Raw genomic sequence first — 23,406 nt, forward strand, 5'->3', positions numbered from 1 at the left:
TAAACCATCCTGGCCCAGCGGGTGAAAGTGCTTTAGAGAGACCCGAAGCGCCACTCAGCTGGAAGAGAGCTTCAGGGTCCGGATCCCCCAAGCTTGGGATGGAGCTCCCCTGTTGTGCACCTCTGGCCCATGGAGAATCATTACCCCATTCTCGGATTTGTTATAAACCACATTTCAAAGGGATCTTGATAATTTCACATTTTGGGGCCAGACGCTCAGTTCTGATCATCCTTTTACCTCAAAGTGCAGCAGGAGAAGGTTCACCTGTGACTGCTCATGCTTGTGGGTTTTTTTAAAATTTTTTTTATTATATTATGTTAGTCACCATACAGTACTTCCCTGGTTTCTGATGTAAAGTTCGATGATTCATTAGTTGCGTATAACACCCAGTGCACCATGCAATACATGCCCTCCTTACTACCCATTACCCATCTATCCCATTCCCCCACCCCCCTCCCCTCTGAAGCCCTCAGTTTGTTTTTCGTAGTCCATAGTCTCTCATGCTTCATTCCCCCTTCTGATTACCCCCCCTTTCTTTATCCCTTTCTTCTCCTACTGATCTTCCTAGTTCTTATGTCATGCTTGTGTTTTTTTATCATGTCTGTGACCTGGAGGTTTCTTTGCTGGCCTCTTTTAGCCTGCTGTAAGCTGAGTGTGATTTTAACTAAAATTAGATGCGAGCTCCACGTGTCCACGGCAGTGCTCAGCACCAGGCTGAACACAGACCACCGAGGACACCTGGGAAGCTTTGTGGAGATGCCCTGCTCCCTCTCCCTCTGTTCAGTATTTTTTTTTTAAAGATTTTATTTATTATTTGACAGAGAGACAGCCAGCGAGAGAGGGAACACAAGCAGGGGGAGTGGGAGAGGAAGAAGCAGGCTCCCAGCGGATGAGCCCGATGTGGGGCTCGATCCCAGGACTCCGGGATCACGCCCTGAGCCGAAGGCAGAGGCTCAATGACTGAGCCACCCAAGGCGCCCCTCCCTCTGTTCAGTATTAGTGACACCTACTTCCTTTAAGACAACAGAAACAGAGGCTTTAATATCTTCTGCACCCAAGGGGCTCACCTTGTGCCCCCTCCCCTGGGATGTGGATCCCCAGCAGGGAGAGTTGAAATGGAGCAAATGGAGCCATGTTTGGGGACTGTTAAAGAGAAAATATTCTATTAAATAGAAAATTATTCATGACAGTTAAAAATATCAAGGCCGACTTTATTCAAAGGCGGGTACTCCAGTGGGGTTTTGTAGTAGGGGAGAGCCCTCAGGCTTAACTCTGGATGCAGCAAGGAAAGGGACTTTATAGCCAAAGAGCAGGGTGGCAGCAGTGGATGAAAAGTTGCTAAGAGGAAACACCAGGGGTAAGGGGGTGGGGGTAGGGGGTTGGGCTCTGGCTAAACTCAGCACCAGGATTCTTGCTGAAAGCAATTTAGGTGATCAGACATCACCCGGAATTTGGTGAACGATGAGGAACCCGCCCAAATGTGAGGGTGATCAGGATTGGGGGGCAGCGGTCCCGGCTAAAATGACTTGGTAGGATGCTTGCTAAAACGACAATGCAGAGAGGAGCAGGAAGGCTCCAAAGGCAGGGCCTAAATGAGAGCAGAGGAGCCCAAGCAGAGTTTGGTCCAGGAGGAACTGTGAGGCCGCCGGACCAACAGCAGGCGAGTCCTGGTCCGGGCATGGACGCCGACGGCGCCAGCTGCCTGCAGGGGGCGCGCCGGGTCTCCGCTCGGGCAGCGGCCCGGGCCGGAAGTGCCTAGGCCGCGCGGGGCGGGGTCGGGTCCCCACCACCGCCCGGGGCCGTCTCTCCGGCCCGCCCCGGAAGCCAAGAGCGGTGCGTGAGCCCAGGAGGCGGGGAGCCGGGCTGGAGGATCGCTTGTTCGGGGCTGAGCTCTGCCTTGCCGCCCGCTTCCCGGAGCCCCGGGCCCGCGAGCCAGCGAGCGAGCGTGCGGGCGGCCTCCGTCCCGCGGGTCCCGCGTCTCCCGTGGGCAGCCAGGCCCGGCGTGCAGGTCCACGTGCTGCCCCTCCGCTCTCGCCCCCCGCAGGTTGGCACTCGTCTTGCCGCGCGCGGCCGGGGCGGCGCAGGGTCCCCGAGGCAGCGGCGGGCGGTGGCTCGGGAGTGCCGGCACATCCACATCCTGGGGGGCCGGGTTTCCCGCAGGCAGCGCGGGCTCGTTCTGGCTTCGCAGGCCCTCCCGGCCGGGCCTCTGCCCTCCTTGGAGCCCCGGCGGCGCGGCGGCCGTTAGGCACAGGGTTTGGCCGGCACGATCCGGGTGCGAGTCCTGGCTGGCTATTTCAAACTTCTTTGTAACCTTGTGCACATTGCAGTCAGTTCCTTGTTTCTAAAAGGGGCTTGGTAATATCTGCCTCGGGGTCGAATAAATGTCCGTATGCCTGGCGGCTAGCTGTGCTTGTGTAGTTGGGGGACTATTACCATTGCCTGAATTTTGACAGCAACGAGGTACGGTACGTTGGCTAAGGTCTGTCCTCTGGCCAGACAGGTTAGGATGATGTCCTGCTCATTTTTTTCTTAAGTTGTAAACAGCCTTCTCGATGAGCAATAAATGATGATGATGCAGAGACAGATCTCTTACTCGTGGCTGGCCTTTTTCTAGGCAAACCTCTGCTCCAGTAAGATCCTCCCTAGGCGGAACCCTGAGCTGCTTTCGGGGTTGACTGCCAGGTGGAAGGGTTCGACTTGTACCCTTTGAGCCCCAGGGTGGGGGCTGAGCTTCAGGGGGAGGGGAGAAGAGAGACCAGGTTAGATGAGAGGCTGCCCAGGGGCCTTCGGGATTCTCCATCCGGAGCCAGCCCCAGCTGTGGTCCCTGATCCCTACTGCTGGCTAAAATCTGGCCAGCCAGAATTATCTTTGGATTAAGAGAGGGAGTGTTGGTTGATTCAACCTCACCGTGAATCAAAATGGTCTTGGGGTTCTCTGTAACCACACCAAGGTAGAGGAAATGAGAAGTCTGAAATTGGGGAGATGAGGGAGAGATCGTGAGAGATACGTTGAGGGTAGGAGAGGCTGGGCACCCAGGGGACAGAGAGCATCTTGGATGGCAGGGAGAAGGGGAATGTCCTATCTTAGTCTCCTGGGCCCTGCTCTCTGGCCTGTCCTGACCAGTAATTACAGCTGATGACTGGAAATATTTTAACTTCTTAGAATTCACTGGACTTTGTTCTTTGTAGGAATTACAGCATGACTCCCATTCAGGACACACCTATAATTCCTGGTGTGATGAGAGTGGGGTTTGCTGTCCTGAATTAGAAAAGCAAGTCATTAAGCCTGGGCCCTGACTCAGCTTCAGGAGAGAAAAGAGAGATGGGAGACTTAAAATCTGAGGATAAAAAGAGGGTCCTTCCCACATGGATGACAGCCCAGGAGGCCGAGAAGAGAAAGGTTCCAGCGAAGACCCCCAAGGGGAGGAGACCGGCGGCATTGCAGGGGTGTGCTGCAGCAAGGTGGGGCAACTTCTGGTTGGGTTCCCAGGGAATCGGAGGGAGGGATTGGGGGCATCACAGTTGCTGGGGCTGAGCCTTCCAAGTGCTGGAACAGGGAGGTGAGTAGGTGTTTCAGCCCTGCGGAAACCTCTTTAGCCCGCAGGTGCATGGTCAGGAGGGGTGAAGTGAGCCCTCCCCTCACAGACCCCACTCTGCGCATGCATGTCCACGGCCAGACCCTCAAGTGTCAGCTCCCAGGCAGTGCTCTCCCTCTGGCTTGCACACATCAGCCAAGCTCTCAGACACCCTCACCCCCCTCCCTGACTCTTCCTTTTCTAAGTTGTCCTAACTGACCCACCTCCCTTCTGACTCACAGTCCTGCTTTACTGTGGTCATGGGTGCGGGTGGCTGTCAGTCACATCTTGGCCCGATGTCTGTTTGATCTGCTGGTGTGTGGGGCACTGTCAGGAGCTGGCCATCATGCCCTACTTCCAGATTGGAAAGTGGCAGCGGGTGGGAAGGCCTGGGGATGTGGCTCTTGCTCTCATGTTCTTCCCCCTCATGAGACCGGAGACCCGTCTGTCCCCATCTTAGCATCGTGCCTTCCTTTCAGACTCACCACCGTGAGGACCGTGTACTGCATGAGTGAAGCTGAAATGGTAGATGTCGCTCTGGGGATCCTGATTGAGGTAAAGTCAACTGTGTCTCTTCTAACTCTGAGGACCAGAAACTAGACTGGGCCCTTGGTTAATGGCAATAAGAGAGACGCCCTGCCTTCTCAGGTGGCCTTGGGGAGCCCCGTCGTCTGGCATCCCATTTCTTCCACCTGGCCCTTGTCTAGCACTTCTCTCAAGGTCGCGCTCCCCTTGGCCTCTCCCCATGTGAGGTGTGACTTAATGTTTGGGGCTGGACGCCTGGGGAGGGATTGGCCTTGGGAGGGAGAGCAGCTCTCTCTGGGGTGACTCTGTGCTGGAATGTGGAGGGGCCGGAAGTCTTTACCTATTTCTGTTCTCTGCAGGGTCTCAGTTGGGTGAGGTGACTTCTTACCATTGTACTTCTCCTCAGCCGAATGCCACCCAAGTCTCCTGGCTTCTGAAGCGAATAGTACTTGTGCCACCTTAGTGTTGTGTAGTGCTTTGTAGTTGACTGGGTACTTTCGTATATTGTCGCATTTAATCCTTGCCATCACCTGGTGATTGTTATTTCCGGTATTATCCCCATTTTACAGATAAAGAATTTGAGGCGCAGGGCTTTCCCCTTAGTTACACCGCCAATAAGTGACAGAGTTTAGGCTCACACTCAAGTTTTGTATCCCCTGCTCCTTCCATTCTGTCACCCTGCCTTTCCAGATAGGTTTTTCCTGTTTTTCTTTTCTACTTGGTATTCCTCAGGCCCCTGCTCACGTCTCTCCCACATCGGTCATGACTTCTTCAGGAGCTGTGGGTGGGGGGGAGAGTGGGGAGGGGGAGGAGAGGCTCTGACTGGGGAGGGGTGCTTGACCCGGTCACACGCTGCCTTCACGGTGGCTTCTGCATCACTGACAGATAAGCCCGCGTTCCCTCGGGAAATAACATAATGTCTGTTTTGCCTGTCATTTCTCCTACCCCTGCAGGCCCGGGAACAGGAAAAGTCCTGGGAGTCACCGACTCTGGCTGGCGCTGATAAGCCAGAGCTGTCCCCAACCTGCTTAACTCTGTCACCGAGTTCTCCTGGGAGTAGAAGTGAGGATGAGGACAATGGGAAAGACGCCCTTCCTCCAGGCCTCAGCCCTCCTCAGGGGCACACGGGGTCTGACTCTGCGTGCAGCAGGAGCCCCGAGGAGGACGAGGACGAGGACATGTTAAAATACGTCAGGGAAATATTTTTCAGCTAAGGGACAGACTTCCCAGGACTTTCTGCCCGGGGCGGTGAGGGAAGCCGGCTTCCCCTCCCGGCCCGGGGCCTGCCCCAGGATGCTGACGGGGCCCAGTCCTCCCCTCCCTGGGCTGGCAGATGCCACAAGGAAGGGAAGCCCAGGAGGGTCTGGGCCTTGGAGCTGTCGTGCTGAGTGTGTGGAAGTGAGGAATCAGAATGAGCCACCATCAGAAGTTCTCTCTGCACTGCGCCTCCTCAGCTCGGAGGGTCTGACTTTATTCACTTCCAGGTCCGGGGAAAAGGCGGACGTGGGGGTCACACTTACTGGAACCAAGAGTCAACTTAATTTGAAAGAAGAAAATGTATGGCTGCTACGTTCACTGGAATTCTGACAGTTTAGTCGGCGTGATCTCTCCCTCAGGAGGAGGCTATATGAAACCGAGTTCCCGTCACCCATGCAGCCCGGGAGGCAGATGTCCTGCCCACAGTGCTCTGCCTGCGATCCGCCCCCCACGCTGCCACCTTCCTTCCACTTGGCGGCTCAGCCTCCCTCCCCTGGGCCGTTGTAAAGCGAGAGTGGGACAGGAGCCCGCAGGAGACCCTACAGACGAGAACGCGCCCGAGTCCGTATTTCTGTCTGTTCAGTGTGGCTTGGACAGGCATGGAAGGAGGCAGTCGTTTGCTGTCCAGGTTTTCCGATACACACGTGCTGAGAAATACAAACCGTTCCCCAAGGCGAAGGTTGTGCTTTTATCCTTTGCAGTTCTGGGTGGAGAAGTGGAGAGAGGCAGCCTCCACAAACGTATGTGGGACTGTTCGTTCACCTTCCTCTCCTTCCTGGGGAGTTGGTGTATTCTGTTCCCAACTCCAGGGCTCGTGCTAGGAATGATTTGCCCACTGACGCCCCTGCTTTGTCTGGTTTCGGGTCCAAGAGCCTTTCCAGGAGAGCCTTCAAAGACGCCGAGGCTTCTCTTTGTGCCCACGGGTCTGTCTGGAGTGAATCCCTCTGCCTTCGGGAGTGGTATCAGGGGAGAGGGGCTCATCACATCACACCCACCACGGAGAGAGGGAGCTTGCCGATCAGGGCCCCAAGGGACACGAGGTGCACGCTGTCTCATAATGTTCCCCGTTTGTTGACATAAACCTTCACTGAGTTCCAGTTTGACACTTGGCAAATTATCCTGGAAATCAGGCCTCGTGACAGGAATCCTCTCCCCATCATCCTGAGGATGAAGTAAGAATGGCTTGCTCAGATCAGTTCTTGGGACAATGAGCTAGGTGGCTTGGGCGTGTCCTTGAGAACCTTGGAAGTCCCATAGGACAGACAACCCTGCACAGAGGTCATCCTGCCATTGCTGCCTCCTGGTCTTTTTGACACCGGGTACCCCAACTTCTCTATGGTGGGGCCCGTCTGCTAGGGCTTAAGCTCGGCATTTGCTATGAAACAGGCTGGGAAGGCATACCAGCCCCAGTTTTCTGGCGCTTTCTCTGAGCATAGTTCAGACTGAACTCTTGCAATCACACGTAAGCCTTTAGACACAACTAGCAGCTGTCCAGCTCACTCTTCTCCTCTGCCCTCCGAGGGAACACGACTGTGGCCATCAGCAAGAGGATGAGGAAGGCCTGGGCCGCGCCCAGAGCTAGAAACCCAGACCCCAGGAGGGAGAGCCTGATCCACTTCCATGTGTAGGTGAGGAAGAGGCCCAGGCCGCTGGCCAGCAGCATGGACGACATGGCCAGGAAGCCCACCGCCAGCTGCCACTCTCCCTCGTTGCTATTGCACCAGGCCAGGAAGAGAGGCAGGGGGACAAAGAGCGTGAAGACCAGGGCCCCATACACACCAAGCCTGGCCAGGGCCAGGCCAACCCGCGGCACGCCCAGGGCCTCCAGCTCAGGGAACTGGTGGCACCGCAGGGAGCCAGTGCCCTCGTCCCACAGGCAGAAGTTGTAGAAGCCGATTCTGAGGTTGGGCAAGTCTGTGAGGTTGCCGGCCTTCCAGAGGAGAGCGTAGAACAGCAGGGAGATGACCGCGGCCGTGGTGACCATGATGCCCAGAAACAGCAGCTGCTCGGCCTGCCTTGGTCTGCGGATGGTCATTTTCTCCTGCGCTTTGCACGGTCGCCTTGCGGGTACCTGAGGGAAGTCACATCCGTGAGTGTCCAGGCTCCCTCCCAGGTTCCTCCCAAGCTCGTGTTCTCCCTTCTGGAATTCCATAAACACCTACGGCAACCTCCCTTCCAAACCCAGCAGGACTGAGAAGTTAGGGGGAACCTCCAGGCAGGACCCACCTGGTGACCCAGCCGCCTATCTGGGCCAAGTTCAGGGGTAAGGGCCCCCCGGGGAACTGGGGGTGCCTGACACGGGCTGAGTGCTGCCCTCTGAACAGGGCTCTGCTGCAGTTTCAGCACCAGATGCCACTGGAAACGTTTGTGAGGGAGTTTCTCAGATCCTGACGAGGGTGGGCTTGTCGGCGGGGAAGGAGAAGCCTCTCGGTCCTTGGGGGCCTGAAGGGGGAGGACGGTGCTAAAGGCGCAGGGATCCGTCATTCTCTGGGCGACAGCAGCACCACCCAGGAGCTGGAAGAACCACCAGCAGTGGGACCCCGACCAGTCAAGTCAGAACTTCTGAGGTTGGGGCCAGGCACTGGTTGTTCTAGAAACTCTGGAGTGCGTTCTCACACATGAGCTGGGCTTGAGGAGCTCTGTGAGCTCACCTGCTCTGCTGTGGGAGTCAGGACTTGGTGAGGACAAGAGGCCATCTGGTAATGAAATCACACAGTCGTACTCCCTACTTCTTAGGTGTCTATGATTTTTTCCTGACAACAGTAATTCTAGAAATCTTGGAAAATAATTTTTAAAAGAAAAAATATTAAAAATAACCTTTTATCCCACCGCATACATAGAATCACTTACTTTTCTACCAATATTTTTTTCCTCTGTGCTGGTGGTGTATTTTTAAATCATACGGTTGACCACAATGATTTTCTCACTGAATATTGTGAACCTTTTTTCAAAGCTGTTAAATAGTCTTCAGAAACGTGGCTAATGGCTGCTTAATAGCTCATGTCGTAGATTTATCCATGACATTATCAGATAAATTGTTTCCATTTTTCACCATTATAATTGACAGGGAAGATGCTTGTAAGATTCTGATTTTTCCTTAGGCTAGATACCTAAGAGTACAGTCCCTGAGTCAAAGGTAGAAATATTTGTTGGTGATTTTATTGCATATTGCCCAACTGACCTGCAGAAAACTAATGGTCGTCCCTCTAATGTAGTATACACCTTCCTCATCGTATTTGAAAAATCTTTTCGCTCTGATTTTACTCCGAAGGACTTCTCCAAATTGGCCTCTACACCAGTCGTCTGCATACAATACCTTTATATTTGTAAGTCTTCCGTTATGGAATAAAATCACCATTGAGAGCCCAGAGCACTTTGGAGCTCAGTACTGCTGGCCTTCGAAGACGCCGGGTGCTGGGGACACACTACAGAGTGACATCCGGTGAATGCACAGAAAGGAGCGCTCAGGCACGTCCCAGGCACGTCCTGCAGTGAGGTGAGCAGTGGCCCCTGGGAGAGGGGGAGAGGCTCGGGACACCGGTGTAACCCAGAGGGACCCCTGGGGAGGAGCAGCCCCTCCCTCGTTCCCACAGCTGACTGGAAGGAAGGGGTGTCTGACCACATCCCTTATTTGTTCTGCAAGAACAGAATGTGCCCAGAGGGAGAGAAAGAACACGTACTTGGGAACAGGATATGGGCCCGGCCCGAGGGAGAGGGAGCTGTCCTTGGGCCGCTACACCGAACGGCACAGACTGGGCAGCTTAGATCAGCAGACATGTATTTCTCACAGCTCTGGAGGCTGGGACGTCCAAGATGTAGGCACTGGCTGAATTTGGTGCCTGGGCAGCCCACCTCCTGGTTCATAGATGGACATCTTTGGCTGTGTCCTCACAGGGTGGAAGGGACAAGGGGGCTCTCTGGGGGCCTCTTTAACAAGGGCACTCGTTTCATTCATGAGGGCTCTGCTGCCAACCTACTCACCTCCCAGAGGCCTCGCCTCCTCGCTCATCGCACTGAGGTTAAGCTTCAACCTGTGCAAGGACGCAAGCGCTCACTCTATAGCAGGGGCTCCATTCGGAGGACCCGAGTGGGTGCAAACAACAAGAATAAAGATCTAGAGCTGGGGACGTTGCCTGGGGCTGAGGCCGGTGCCTGTGAGAACAGAAACGTGAACCGATGTCTGCAATGAAGTTTGAACGCATGAGTATCCGGACACAGGCCTCTGCCCATGGCTTCTTCAGGGGAGCTCGGCAGGGAAGCTCAGAGTTGGGGGGGGGGGCTTTCCCCGCGGAGGCCCCTACCTCCGCAGCACATACTGACCTGACCGGAGTCTTTGGAGGCCTGAGTTAATGAAAACCCAGGAGGCCGAGGCCCTGTTTGAATGTAGTTGGGACATTCTTGGAGCCCTGGTACTTAGGACAGCAAGATTTACCAGGTATGACAAAGGTGTCTTTAGTCCATGGGTTGTGAGATTAGCATAATGAGGGGTTCTAACCAGTCTGGCCTGGGGAGGGGGGGAGTGTGGGGCAGGGGGATGGGGGGAATCCCCAGCAGGAAGGTGTTTTGTATGGTTTTGCGTATTTAACAAAGTTTGTTAAAACCTGTACCTGTGTTTTTAGTGGATTTAGGTATCAGGGTGTGGAGTGGATTTCCAGGGCTAGAACCCCAGTTTGAATAAGCGTGCTGTAGAAAATGAGGTTTGACTTGCCTCCATTGCTTAGGACCAAGAGGGTGGGAGCGGGGGTGGCTTCATACGAATGCTCCCTCTTATTGCCCCTGTTTCAGGCCTGTTACACTTGGGTTCAAAGCAGATCGCTACTATTAAGCATTTTCGACTTGAAGACAGACCGACCCTCCCCACCCCCCCCACCGCCCCCCCCACGAAAAAGGCTTGGTGGGCCTCAGAAGAGGGGTTGGTAGCTGCTCTGTGCTTGGCCTTTGGTTTTGATTTCCTCTCTTTCTCAGCTGCCCTTTGGGGGGTTTTCAGTAGAGAGTAAAACAAGTCAAACCCGAGCTGGGAAGCCCAGGAGCAGGCCTGTGGGAAGGTGGTTGCCCCTGGTTTCCCTTGTCCCCACTCTTTACAGGCACAGAGTTCAGACCCAGCTCCTTCACCTGGAGCTCGGGGTCACGGCCACCTGGCGCCACTTTGAACTTGCCCCTGCAGTTCCCTGTGAGGGGGGCCTCCGCGTGCTCTGTGCTCTCCGCTCTTGCTGTGCTCAGCCCAGCGTGTGCTCGGGCTGCCCCATCCCATCTGCCCACTCTCTCAGCACCCCCTGACTGCTGTGGTCCTACCTGCTTTCTGCCTCTAAATCCTACTGACGCCCACCCCCATCTAGTTTGCTATCCATTCTATCCCCAGAATGGTGCCTGAGACACACGAGGAACTTTTTTGGGGGGGGGGTGAATGAATGAATGAGGGAAGGGGGGAAGGAGGGAAGCGCCCTGTGGCATCCTTTAGCAATTTCGTGTATACATACCATGCACCTAGCCTAACAAGCCAGCAAAGCTGTCTGAGGCGAGGGGCTGTGTTTTGTGTCTCGGACACACTCTGCACAGCGCTGGGCTGGCTGCTGCACGTGTCCTGTGGGACATCTGGACAGACCTCGGGATCTTGTGGACTAAGGCTGGAGGCTGGTCCTAGCTTCTTGGTGTAAACGTTTCATAGTGAAAGCATATGGAAGCTTGGTTGGAAAAGCCCATGGCACTCTTCTCCCCCCGCTGTCCTAGGAGCCCACCCTGGCTTTTTTGGCTTTTAACAATCCTAGTAATCACCGTCTTGCCACCAGGAGCTTTTTAATTCCCCTTCACAATAAGCCTCGGTTCCTTCAGAGGGGAACCCGGGAGACTTGCTGAGTCACTGCTGCCCTTTTCCGCTGAACTTCTTCCTGTTTATAATAAAGCAATAGATGCTGATTGTAGAAAACTAGAAAAATAGGCGAATGACCAAAAATCATCTATAACTTCGGGTTGTAGAAATAGCCACCCTTTAACAACACGTTTTACACAGTTGGGCTCGCATAAATATTTGTATCCCGCTTTGTAAACACCACGATAGCGTGAGTACACATCTGTGTTACGGTGTTTGACGCTATTTTGTAAGACTAGAAATAACGCTGAGGCGGATGCTGGTGAACCACCGTCTCTTGCCCCTGGCGCTTGCTTCTCAAGACCCCTGAAGTGCCCTCTCCTGAAGTCATGGAATCAAAAGAAACTTTACAAACTGTCCTAGTGTCTTTGTTCCCTTTGATAGAGGAGGGTCGGTAGCTCCGGTCTCCGTCTCCGGAGCGTACTTGGTCCGTCTTTGTGATCCGCTAACATACCCACCAGCTTCACCCCTGCAGAACTCTACTGTACACCGATGCTGATCAGACACTTACTTCTCATGTCACTGCTCTACTCATGGTTTTTCCAAATTACACTTTCGTCTTATCCCAATGATTGAGATTCCCACAACACTCCCTTCTCCTCTACTTTGTCCTATATAAAAACAACCATAAAGACCCACCCTCACCCTATTTTTTTTTCCCCAATTCATTCTTCCTGCCTGCAAGTCTAATGATACCCAGTACCCAGACGTTCCATAGAGCTGGGGCTTAGGTCTCTCACCATCTACCCGAGGCACACCTGCGTGCCTCCGTCACTCACGACGCCCGGAGGGGGCCTCACAGCGCACCCCTGCACGTCTTCCCTGCCAGATGACCACTCGTCCACCAGCCGCGGGAAGTCTGTTCCATTCACTGCGTGTTCAGTAAACCCTTGAAGTGTGGCCTACGGCAGGGCATGGGGTGCCCACCGAGAGTGGCCCCTCCAGGAGTACTGGCCTCCCGGACTTCCGACTTCCTCCCCCAGGAATGCTATCCTATGCTCTCCCTAGAGGGCTGTATGTCTTCTGCAGTGTGCTACCAATGGTGCCCTCTTTTCATGACAACATGAACAATTACCTGGCCTCTTGCTGCTCCTTTAGGAACCAGACTTCCCCTATAATTACTCTTGCCCCCTCCCCCACTAGCTTCCACTATGGTGGCTTCCGCTGTATTTTCCAAGAACTTGAGGCAAGTCAGGACTTTGGCACTTGCCAGTTCCTCTGCCTGGAATGCTCTTCTGTTGTCACACGTCTCCCTCCCTCACCTCCCTTGGGTCTCTGGGCTCCAGTATTCCTTTCTCAGGGAGGCCACCCCTGGTTAGCATCTTCACCTTGACAGCTCCGGCAGCCGGGCGCTCCCCGGGGCCCTTTCCTGCTCTCTCCGCTGCTTTTTTAGTCTCCCATTCTCAACCTTTTCTTGTTCCCCCACCCTCGCCCCCAGTGGGATGTAAACTCATGAGGGCCAGGACTTCTATCTGTTGCTCATTTTTATGTATCTATGGTTAGCTGGCTGGCTGTTTACCCAAAATCTATCTTTTACTGTTATGTCCCCAACACCCAGGGCCACCAGGCACAAGGCAGCCCCCCCCCCATGTCTATTGAGTGACTTGTGAATGAGTGAGTGAACATCCATGGGACACACAGAGCTGCTCAAACTCCTCCCTGTGGTTATTTTTTCCACCTACTTGTCTGTCCTGGTTCTCCTCCTTCTGGCCATTCTCTCTTGATTCTTCCTGTTTCCTAAATGCGAGCTCCCTACAAGATTCTCCTTTCTCACATATGTCATCCAAGCCACCAGTTTCCAGAGCTGAGCACCAAGAGCACAGAGAGGATGACACAGGAGATGTGGGGACAGCTGAGGTCAAGGGCAGCGGCTCTCTCCCCCAGCCCGGCTCTGCCAGAAGCAGTCGCCACCAGGCCTACGGGACTGCCCGGCAGAACCTGGATGGTATCATTTTGTTGTCAGAACAGAAGCTTGAAAGAGAAAACAGGTGGGTTACTAGGTTGTTACTGGTTACAAATTCACCTCCCAGCCTTCCTTTTCCTTAATGATTTAAGAAAGTTGGAAATGTATCATATTTCCTTTGGCAGAAATATGAGCGAGCAGAAGTTGCTTCGAGAATTCTCTTTGATCAGTGGAATGCATCGAGCAAGAAATCTGCTTTGGCTGCGCTTGCTGCTAGTTAAGAGCGGACTTCAGCATCCCGTGGGCCTGTACTCTGTGCTGGGCACGGAGTGGGTGCTGCTCTCTGAAGTTCGCACAGCAACCCCGTGGGAGCAGCTTTATGGTTCTTGTCTCCATCTTCCCCGAGGAGACCACGAGGCTCAGTAAGGGTCAGGAACTCCCCCACATTCCCACAGCCAGTGGTGGGGACGTCTGGCAGGCAGGCTGGTGGTCGTCACTGTGGAGCCTGGCTCCGTGGAGCCGAGCACGTGCGTGCTGGGGCCTGGCGCTCCCTGTCGTCAGCGTTCGTGCTCCACGCAGTGGGGACAACGTGGGATAAGGCTTCTGGGCACAGACTTGGCAGCTGTGTGTCCTGGGTTCAAATCCCAGGTCTACGGCTTACCAGCTACGGTACTTCACATCCCAGGGCCTGTGATTCTCATCTGGAAAATGGGTCTAATAGAACTGACTCTGTAGACATAGGAATTAAATGAGGTAGTTTATGTAAAGCATGTGGAACATGACCTCGGAAGTACTATTTAAAGTGTGATTACCACAGAGAGAAAACGGAAACTCTGAAAGTCAAGCACAGGGCCACACCGCCCGGCAGCGGCCAGACGCTGGAGGGGACAGACGGCGCTGGTGCTCACCTGCAGAGCGTCACACAGGGACGTGGTGGTGAAGAGCACAGGCCTTAGAGCCAGCCACTCCCCGGACCCCCCTGGGCTCGGTGCTGTGAGCTTGGGCATGTGGCACGGCCTCCCGCACCTCCGTCCCCACCTGGAACATCGCGGGCCTGTTCTGGGCGCTGTCGTGAGACCGACACGTGGCAGTTGTGTCCACACCAACAGACTGGTGCCTGGCTCACGCTGATGGCTCGGGGGGCGGGGTCCGGAGGAGAGGGAGGTGAGGGCCGGGAGCGGAGGAGGCCTGGGAGTGCCTCGTGAACGGAGAGAGAAGCGAAGCCGGGAGAAAATGTGAGTGAAATAAAGCCAGACAGACAACCTGACGGGAAGAGCCCGCGGGGAGCCCAGGGCTCCGAGGCGGTGACTGGCCCGGACTAACACCTCCCTGGCTGAGCACGGTCAGGATCACTCGTGGTTGGGGTGTGGCTCTGACAAAAATAGAAAGGGAAGAAGAAAGGGAAATGTGTCATATTTCCTTTGGCGGAAATATGATCCCACGTTCTTAGTTTTCAAAGCTGGGCCGCAGTGGTGTGCAGGGGAGGGGGGGTGCAGCTGCCCGGGTCCCCGCTGTGCTCTGAGGGGGGGGGCGACGTCAGCTTTTTATGCAATGCGTAACATTTCGATGTACTGAATTTGCACGTAAACGAAAGCAGCTTCGCCCGCAGACCCAGCACCGCGCGTCAGCACGAGACTGCACATAGCGTCCGAACCACCAGTCTCAAGACCTCCACGTACACGAGCTCCTCAGCCAGGCTGTTCCAGTGGTTCCAGTCACGTCCCCTGGCTCTTTGCTCATTTGTTTTGTGGCTTATTAGTTAGCCCTCGCGAGCAGGTGATCTAGCTGGGGGCAAAGGTCAAAGACAGTTCAGAGGGAGAAACAATCCTTCAGAAGGAGCACGGGCCTTCAGAAGAACCTCCAGCCCATCTGCGTTGGGTGTTCAGTGCTGGGACCCCAGAGCTGCTTGTCGGGAGCCTAAGATTAAGGTTCACCGGACCCAAAGCCGAGTCTGAAGGCAAGTGATACTAGAAACTAGGACTGCCGTTGGCTGTCGCTCTTGGTCTCCTGCCCGGCCCTCCTACAATCCTGATAGAGAGCCACAGCCCCCCTCCTACTGAGGAGGCCAGGGTTTCCTCTTGTGACGCCATGAATGGCACATTTTGGATGGTTCCCTCTGTCGCAGGCCTTGAGGAATCAGCACTCAGGGCAAAGCAGGGGCCTGGCCTCACTGAGCTTGCCTTCTGGTTGGGGAGACAAACGCCAATGGTATGTATACATTTAAAAAAGATAATTATAATTTTTGAAAAGATTTGGGAAGGAAATAAACAGAATGAAGTAAAGGAGAGAAGGTGACAGGAGGAAGCCGTTAGTCTTGATCAGTGGGTCAGGGAAGGCCTGCGTGTGGAGGAGACATTTGGTTTGGGCCGGGGAAGAGCCTTCCCGGGAGACAGTGCAGTAGTTATAAACACTTGGTTGGGAGACGAACAGATTCCCCATGACTGAGGAGAGGGGACGCGATGAGTCTGGACAGGTGAGTGGTCCCAGGTTCCTGAGGGCCTTGTAGGCCAGGGTGACAGGCGTGGATTCCATCCTTCTAACCGAGTGTTCCATTAACTCCGTCCCTATTCCCATGATTTGAGAGAGACGGGGCAAAGTCCAGGGATTACCTCACACGCATCCTGCCTGCAAGCCCTGCGGGCCACAGCTAGGCCTACTCGAACGTAGTTGCACCCAAGACGAGGAGGAGGTAAAGAATAATCGGCAGTCACCAAGACCTAGACCTTAAACTTTGCAAGAGATCTTTAGAGTTGGCCGGAAAGATGGTTTCCCAGGAACTTCACCTCCATCCATCCTCACGGGAGGATAGGGTTCTGCCCTGGCAAGGTTGTAATACATATAAAAGGCCTTCAAGACACGTGCAAAATAACTCCAAAAGAGCAAATCCCCACCAAACTGAATAGCAGATGCTATGGGGCCTCCCCCTCCAGCCTTCAGGGCCAGTATCTGGGAGCCTGAGAAAGCCCGTCTCCGCCCAGTCTGTCCCCGGGCTGGTGTGGGCTGGCCGCCTGAGGAGAGGGTGGAGGCCGCTGCTCCTTCCCGCCCTCTGCCCTCTGCCCTCTGCCCTCCGCCCTCCGCCCGGTTAGCACCCTGCTGCCCTACTGCTGCCCAGCACACAGACGGCAGCTCTCCTCACAGAAGCGCTGGGCGTCTCGGGATTACCTCCCAACGGCTAGGTTTGGGCTGACGCAGCGAATTCTTCGTATATCGCCGGACCACAACCTGGAGGCCGCGGCGGGGACCCAGCCCAGGTCCGAGTTCGAGTTCGCAGCCTAAGTCAGCCGGCGTGGGAAGCACCCGCTGAGGAAACCTAACACCCAGCACGACCCTCCCACTGCACTTCCACTCGCTCTCCTTACCCCGCACAGCAGGGCCTCCTCCAGTCATGCCCCTTGGTTTCCACACTGCTGCCTCCCTCCAGAGCTCGCTCTTGCCCCACATCCCACCCCCGTGCTCCATGCTTGTGAGGAGCTCTCCTCCCCCCAGTCCACGGCTTGTTGTCCCTTAAATCAAGGAAGGGCAAAGCCATGACTGAATTGTTTGCATTTTGTCATTTGACAGGACTGACAACGCTGAGGTGGTGTGAACCCGGGCGCCACGCTCTGAGGAGCCCCAGTTGCTGATGTATTCCAGGATTCAATTTGCAGGTGTTTGTTACACTTATTAAGTCGCTGAAGACGTACGTTCTGGGGCCTAGGGCAGGCTGGAGTCACTGATCCCAGGAACTGGAAGTTGGGCCCCAGACCCCCGAATGGTCGCCCCCCCCAGGGGTACTGGGATGGACAGCTCAAGACCAGACTATCTCAGAAAAGCCACACAGAGGAAGTGAACATGTGATAAAAGTGGCACCATAGTTCAGTGGAAGGTTTTCCCTTAACTAGCACTGAAGCAGTCCGTGAGCGAAACTGAAAACAAAACTAGTTGAAGTCCTTGTCTCACGCCACATACCAAAATAAAGTTCACGTGGATCCAAGTGTGACATGTAATGAAGAGGAAAAAAAGATAGAAAAAAAAGAAAAGATCTAGAAAAAAAGTGAAGATTCACGACTGAGAACACTTTGAACTTAAAAGCAAATTGAAATCACGAAAAAACTATACAGACGTAACCATTGAGGAAGTTACATTTCTATATAACAAAATAAAATTACAAGTCAATGAGAGTGGAAAATATCTGCAATAAATAGGAAATGATTACTATTACTAATATACCAAAGGCTCACACAAGTAGGTAAGAAAAGCAATCCTTGTGAAAATGGACAAAGACTATGAAGACATTTCAGAAGAGAAGGAATGCCAAATAGGTCACCGTAGCTTTAGACTCTCTACCAAATGTGTGGGTTTCCCTCCACCAAACAGTTCTCTGCGACACCAGCTGGTGCCCCATTTAACTCAATTCTGACACCATCTACGGAAGAGTGTCAGGACCCACAAGCAAAGGGCTCAGTCCCATAAGCCACCGCCCCCTCCCCTCCTTCAGAGGAGGCTTTGTTACCTGGCCCAATGGATGACATCACTGGGCACTGGGCCCAACTGGATGTGGGTGATTGATTGAATGTCCAGCCAGTCTGCCTCCCGGGGTGGGTGGGTGGGGACTAAAAGTTCCCCTCTATTCCTGAGGTTGCTTCCCCTGACAACCAAACCCCATCTATAGAGATTTGCCAAAATTCAGCTCATTAACATAAACGCAGATGTGCTTGAAAGGAGCTTGTTAGGAATAAAGAGAAGACACCTTTATCTCTATTATAACCTAGGAAATTCCAAGGGTTTTAGGAGCTCTGTGCCAAGAAGGGGAATAAAAACCAAATATATATTCTTATGTAAATCACCCTATCTCATTAACTAACAAGAAAAAAGTCTATACCTTTTGTCATGTAAGCAAAGATATGCCAAGTCAAAGAACCTCGGAGTTTCCCTGTCAAAACCACAGATGAAAACGTTGGTTGCCACAGAACGCATGGGAAAGCTGCCGTGTTCACACAGTCATGGTAGGAATGGTTAAACATTTGTGCAAACTTTCTAGAAGGCAATTTGGCAATATGCACCGAAACCCCTCAAAATCCTTCTTTCTGGCCTAGTAATTCCACTTCGGAGTTTATCCTAAGGCAGCTATCAGAAATGCAATCAATGATTTATATACAGGAATGTTCATCACAGTATTTGGCGAAAAATGGGAAGGAACTCGGATGCCCACCATTGGAATTAAATTATGACACATCAAGGCTATGAAACTGTGCAGACTTCAGAAAAGTCACGTCTCAAGTCACACTCTATAGTATGACTGCAAGAAAGAGACTAAGGGAACATTCTAAAATGTTAATGTTAGCTGCGGTATCTACCTCCGGGTGGTGGCATTATGGACAACGTTCCCTTTTTGCATTAAAAATATTTTCAGAATTATGTGTTGTATTTAAGTAAAAGTGAAATGCATAAAACAAACATAAACAACCTTCATGATCAGGTAAGATTAGGCAAGAGTTGGCTGGAAAGAAGGCGGAGAAGGGAGTATGCGTAGAATCCGAAGTCTTACGAAAGGAGTCTCAGGTCTGGGGCTCGCGGAGGGATAGGGCCCAAGGAGACGACACTGAAAAATGCACACTAGCTGACAGGAGGTAAGGAAAGAAGGATCGTGTGTGTGTTTTCTTTCCCAAAGGGGCCTTTGGTTTTACAGGTGAAGTATAACGGAAGTTATTAAGGAAACAATCCATATTAAGATATTTTAAGATAAGCACCAGCAGCACCAAGATCCCACCATGAATTTCCATGAAGGCATGAGAAGCAATGTAGTCTAATAAACAGAGGGTCCGAAAAATCTTAGGCCCTGTAATATTGCGATCAAGAACACGGGTCTTTCTGACCATCTTGGCCGGCAGTGCGTCTTTTAAAGATTTTAAGTGTGTTTTTTGGAACTTCGAGGAACAGTTGAGCTCCTGCGAGTCGGGGATCCGCTCCTGTCTGCCTGCCCCGTTTCTGCTGAGCAGCCCACCCCACGGGCCACCCACACTTATTTGTACAGACTTGGTGCGAGCCCCCGGCGCTCACCCTTGCCGCCGTTTGTTTCTCACGGGGGACCCTGCATCTCCCGCACCGTCTCCGGGGCCGGAGGCGCCCGGGAAGGTGCTGGAGGGAGCTGCGGGAAGGAGGGCGGAGCGGGCAGGGCAGGGCAGGTCCTGGGGCGGGGGGCGCCAACACCGACCACCAATCCCGGCCCGGGCTCGTTGCGAGAATGGGGAAGGCCCGAGCAACTCCGCAGCGAGCCGAGGCCAGCTGGGCCGCGCGCACGCCAGGTACTTACGCGCAGAAGAGGCGCAGCGCGCGGACGGCCAGGCGGGCAGGCGGGGTGCGCGGGTTTCCCGCAGGCGCCCCCGCCGCAGGCGCCGGAGGGGCCGGGGGAGCCGGGCCGAGCGGACGGACGCGGTCCGGGGCGGCGGCCCCGCTCGCATTCGCGCTCGGGCCCGAGTCCACGGCGCTCTGAAGGTCGGGGCGTGTGTACGGACGGCTGTCCCGTCAGCTGATTTCACTTTCATTTCTTCACTCGCCGGCGGCCCGCGACTTTCCAGAAAAGAGGGATGTAAACAACGTTGTGGTTCGGCGCCGGTCCAAGAGTCAGGTGAGTGTCTCGCTCTCACAACAACACGATTCCCGGCGAGCACGCGGCCCAGGGTGTAGACGCCGCGGAAACACGACCGAGAACTTTATTCACAGGGGACCTTCCCCAGCCTCCGGCCCAAGCCCCCGGGCCGCCCCGTGGGAAACACGTCGACCGTCTGTCCCTGCCTTCCCCGAAATCGGCTTTGTGGGGTGCCTGGGCTTCTGGGGCCCAGACCCTGGTGTGCCTCGCGTTCCCACCAGGGTGTTTAGGCCGGTGCTGGGACAGCTGGAACGTCTCGTCCTTCAAAATAAGAGGAGGAAGCTTTTATTTTGTAACCTTCGGGGCTCCTAGACCGAGCTGAAAAGTTGCCTCCTTGGTTCGCAGGACCAGCTGGGAATTCCAGTTTGGAGCAGAGCTCGGTTTCGTCAGGAGGCAGGTACCCTAGGGATGCTGGAATCCTGCAGGCTTCTCTTCCCCTCCCCCTGTCCTTCCCCAGTGCGGAGAGTTCTTTGAACTGCCACCCCCCCCCCCCCCCCCCGCGTAGTTCTTTTAAACTCAAACCCTGGAAAGAGGAGGTCGGGTAGGAAGGAGAGGGGCTCTGGGGTCAGGGCTCTCTGCTGCAGATTAGCAAATTATTTCACCAAGCTCAGCATCGGCCTCAGTTTCTTCTCTGTGAAATGGAAACGGCACCTACTTTCCATGGCTGTTGTGGAAATCCGAGACAAGCTGTGAGAGTGCTTAGTACTGAGCGCTCAGTGCTGGGCACGCAGTGATGGCCGCTGTTTGCATTCAAAGCAGAATTTCTCAGTATTTAGCGTAACCTTCACGATAATGCCTTCAAGGTAGAGACAGAACTCACTTTCTGGTACGAATATAAAATAGTTAACTCTGAAAATTAAACACTGGTGAGTACAGTGACATGGTATTCGAATGATAGAAATATGTATTTAAAAATTTATTTGAAGCTATAATGCCCATAGTTTCAAAAGAGTCAAACAGTTGTTCAGAGTTGGTTATGAAAAGCAGCAAACCCACGGTCTCCCTCCCTCTCCAGAGGCAAGTACTTTCACCTGTTTCGGAGGATTCTTTAGGTATTTACCTCGGTTCTCAGAATAACCTGCGTGTATCAGTACTTGCTGGGTTTTCAGTTTCAGGCCTAATCTATTGACTCTCAGCTGTAACCGATGAAGATTTAGCTTTCTTCTCCCTGATTCCAGGTTCCTCCAGCTTGAGTCTTATCTTCCTCTTCCTTCCAAACTGGTTATATTAAGAGTTCGTTTAAATGAGTATTCAGGGTCTGCAATACTGTAATTTGTAAATACCACACACAGTAGCAGACCCATGGGGAAAATTGTGACTTTTTTTTTTTGTCCTTCCCTGCAAAACTGTTCATCTTCCCTGGAGACAATAATTGTCTTAATTCTTTGTTTGCTTGGATTTCTCTGTGCTTAACACCAATCCAACCGGCAAATCTTAAATCTTTTTTCAAGAAGTGTGTCTGCATGGTACTTGACCTGTTCCTGAGAAAGCCCCCCCCCCCCCCCCCCCCGCCCTCGGACCCGCTGCCTACTGGACACACTGCTGTCCTCCTGGAAGTTTCCTTCCCTCCCCTCCACCCCAGTCCTGGGGATTCCCTTTGCCTCTGCCTGACTCCGGATCTCCTATCGCCACTATCAAAGGCTTTTATGGATTTAGTCTTTACCCTTAAACTGGATCAATCAAAGGCCGATCGAGTACCGCATTTTAGGTAAAAGTCACTTGCCTCTAGAATTTTGAAAGCCTTATTCCATTCCATCTGGCCTTCATGCTATTTTTGCAACTTTAAAGCTGTTCTGCTTTACAGCTTCCCAAATAGTCTCCTCTCCTGTCCTCATCTGTGCAGCTTTGTCTTAAACAAAAATGACGATTTTAGTGGGTTTTTGAGAAGGACCAAAATTAAATGGGTCCAGTTTGCCATTTTTAACTGGAAGTGTAATTTTTTTTCCCTTCCTGCACCCTAGAGGCTCTTTCTAGCAGTCTCCCTCACTGGCGCCCTCTGGTAACGCAGCTGGCTTCTGGCCGAGCTTGCGGGCCTAAGCAAGCCACCAGCGTCCTCCTCCTTGCTTGTCACCCAAACGGCCACTGATCTGGCCAGCACTCTGCGAGGGAACTTCCCCAGGCTCTGTCCCAAGGACCGCAGTGTCCTGGGGAGGACCCCAGAGCTCTCCGCTCGCAGGGTACGCCTCTCCTGCTGGGGCGAAGTACTTGAGGCAGTGGCCGGCTTCTTCTGGAACGACATCGCTGGGGAGCACGTCGGGGGTGGGCTCGTCCCTCCGGCCTCCTCGGCTTGCTTTCCTCCCCCGCCAAGGAGCAAGCCTGGGCCCAGGGGCCCAGGCCTCGGGGGGTGGGGGTGGGGAGGGAGGCTGTGCCCTCTGGTTGGGGGGAGGGAGGGACTGAGGGAGGCCCTGACCTCTTGGCTGTACTTGCCGGGACCTGAGGCTCTGCGACACGGAGGTGGGGACGGAGGAAATGCTAGCCGCCTGCCCCTCCCAGGGAGATGCCACAGCCCTTGACTGGGAGCTGGGGGACAGGGATCTCTGTGTCCTGGGCCACCCGCTCAGGGAGAGGGGAGCTTCCCTCGTGCTGAACCGGTGGGAAGGGAGGAGTGGGTATGGCTAAAGCCTGAGGCGTAGTAAATTTTCTTAAATGTTTCTTCATTTGTTGTATGTCCTTAGGACAGTTTCCTGAGACTTTAAATGAGGGTTTTTGTTGTTGTTTTTTAAGCAGTGATGGTGTTCTCATAGGGGATAGATGGAGGAGCCTCTCAGGCCGCTGTTCTGTAACTGGGTCTCTGCCCCTTTATTGTTTTTTAAAGGGGAAAAAAATTCTCTTAAGATTTTATTTATTCATTTGAGTCAGAGCAAGAGAGAGCGAGCGAGCGTGCAAGTGGGGGAAGGGGCAGGGGGAGAGGGGGAAGCAGGCTCCCCTCCGCTCTGTCCCAGGACCCTGAGATCATGACCTAAGCTGAAGGCAGGCGCTTAACCATCTGAGCCACCCAGGCGCCCCCAAAATTTAACTGAATAAAATCTAAGGACGTTTAAGTGTTGAATACATGAACAAATCTGAAATTACAAATTTCAGAAAATTACAAAAGAAACAAATGGTTGTAACTTGCAAGCCCCTTAATCTATGAATTTAGAACTGATAAAAATACTGATAGGTTTAACTGTGGTGTCTTTGTTGTTTAGGTTTTTCATTTTGTTAAAACTAATATTACCAATAAGTTTATTGAGGTAAATATTAAGCCACTTTTACAGATTTCTAATAATATATTGAAATAGTCCCCCCCCAATATCCTGCCTGGTTTTGTAAATTGTCAATGATGGTCTAAATAATAAAGTGCAGTATGTACATCCTTCCGTTCTAGGGGACCTGATGAAATAGAAATCATGTATCATAATTAAGTTAAACCCATCTATATTTAAAAATGCTCTCAGGAGTTATAATTCTCTCAAACATTAATAAGAGCAAACAAAAAAATCAAACAGCAGCAATTAAAGTGTTCATTAGAGGTAAATCGAAATTGCTTCTTTTATGGTTTTTTCCAGCTTTACTGTGATTGACCAATGAAACTTCATATATTTCAAGTGTACAACATGATAATATACATTGTAAAATGATTACCACAATCAAGTTAATTAATATATCCATC

General features: G+C 53.1%; 2 protein-coding genes and 1 long non-coding RNA gene across 7 annotated transcripts; 2 read left to right on the plus strand and 1 right to left on the minus strand.

Moving 5' to 3' along the window:
- The first annotated feature begins 1,789 nt into the window (after positions 1–1,789).
- On the plus strand, positions 1,790–6,035 carry CYREN (cell cycle regulator of NHEJ). Of its 2 annotated transcripts, XM_045792613.2 has the most exons (4): positions 1,795–2,044; positions 3,190–3,462; positions 4,055–4,130; positions 5,054–6,035. In XM_045792613.2, exons 2-4 carry the CDS (start codon positions 3,323–3,325, stop codon positions 5,312–5,314), a joined length of 477 nt encoding a protein of 158 aa, XP_045648569.1. In that variant the 5' UTR covers positions 1,795–2,044; positions 3,190–3,322; the 3' UTR covers positions 5,315–6,035. The 2 variants fall into 2 exon arrangements, with proteins under 2 accessions (XP_087716941.1, XP_045648569.1); XM_087860815.1 differs by lacking the exon at positions 3,190–3,462 and having other exon boundaries at positions 1,790–2,044.
- TMEM140 (transmembrane protein 140) lies at positions 5,530–20,191 on the minus strand. 4 transcript variants are annotated; one of them, XM_087860814.1, is made up of 3 exons: positions 19,419–20,191; positions 8,674–8,867; positions 5,530–7,428 (listed from the first exon to the last, which is right to left on the minus strand). In XM_087860814.1, exons 2-3 carry the CDS (start codon positions 8,713–8,715, stop codon positions 6,838–6,840), a joined length of 633 nt encoding a protein of 210 aa, XP_087716940.1. In that variant the 5' UTR covers positions 8,716–8,867; positions 19,419–20,191; the 3' UTR covers positions 5,530–6,837. The 4 variants fall into 4 exon arrangements, with proteins under 4 accessions (XP_087716940.1, XP_087716939.1, XP_045648567.1 ...); XM_087860813.1 differs by lacking the exon at positions 19,419–20,191 and adding an exon at positions 9,339–10,220; XM_045792611.2 differs by lacking the exon at positions 8,674–8,867 and having other exon boundaries at positions 19,419–20,190.
- LOC123788929 (uncharacterized) lies at positions 10,800–18,523 on the plus strand. The gene is made up of 2 exons (XR_015723822.1): positions 10,800–15,334; positions 16,688–18,523. It is a non-coding gene; the product is annotated as an uncharacterized LOC123788929 (long non-coding RNA).
- Positions 20,192–23,406: the final 3,215 nt, after the last annotated feature.

This window comes from Ursus americanus, chromosome 3, assembly GCF_024610735.1.
Source record: "Ursus americanus isolate L20-20 chromosome 3, mUrsAme1.1.p, whole genome shotgun sequence".
In the NCBI taxonomy this organism is placed as follows: domain Eukaryota; kingdom Metazoa; phylum Chordata; class Mammalia; order Carnivora; family Ursidae; genus Ursus; species Ursus americanus.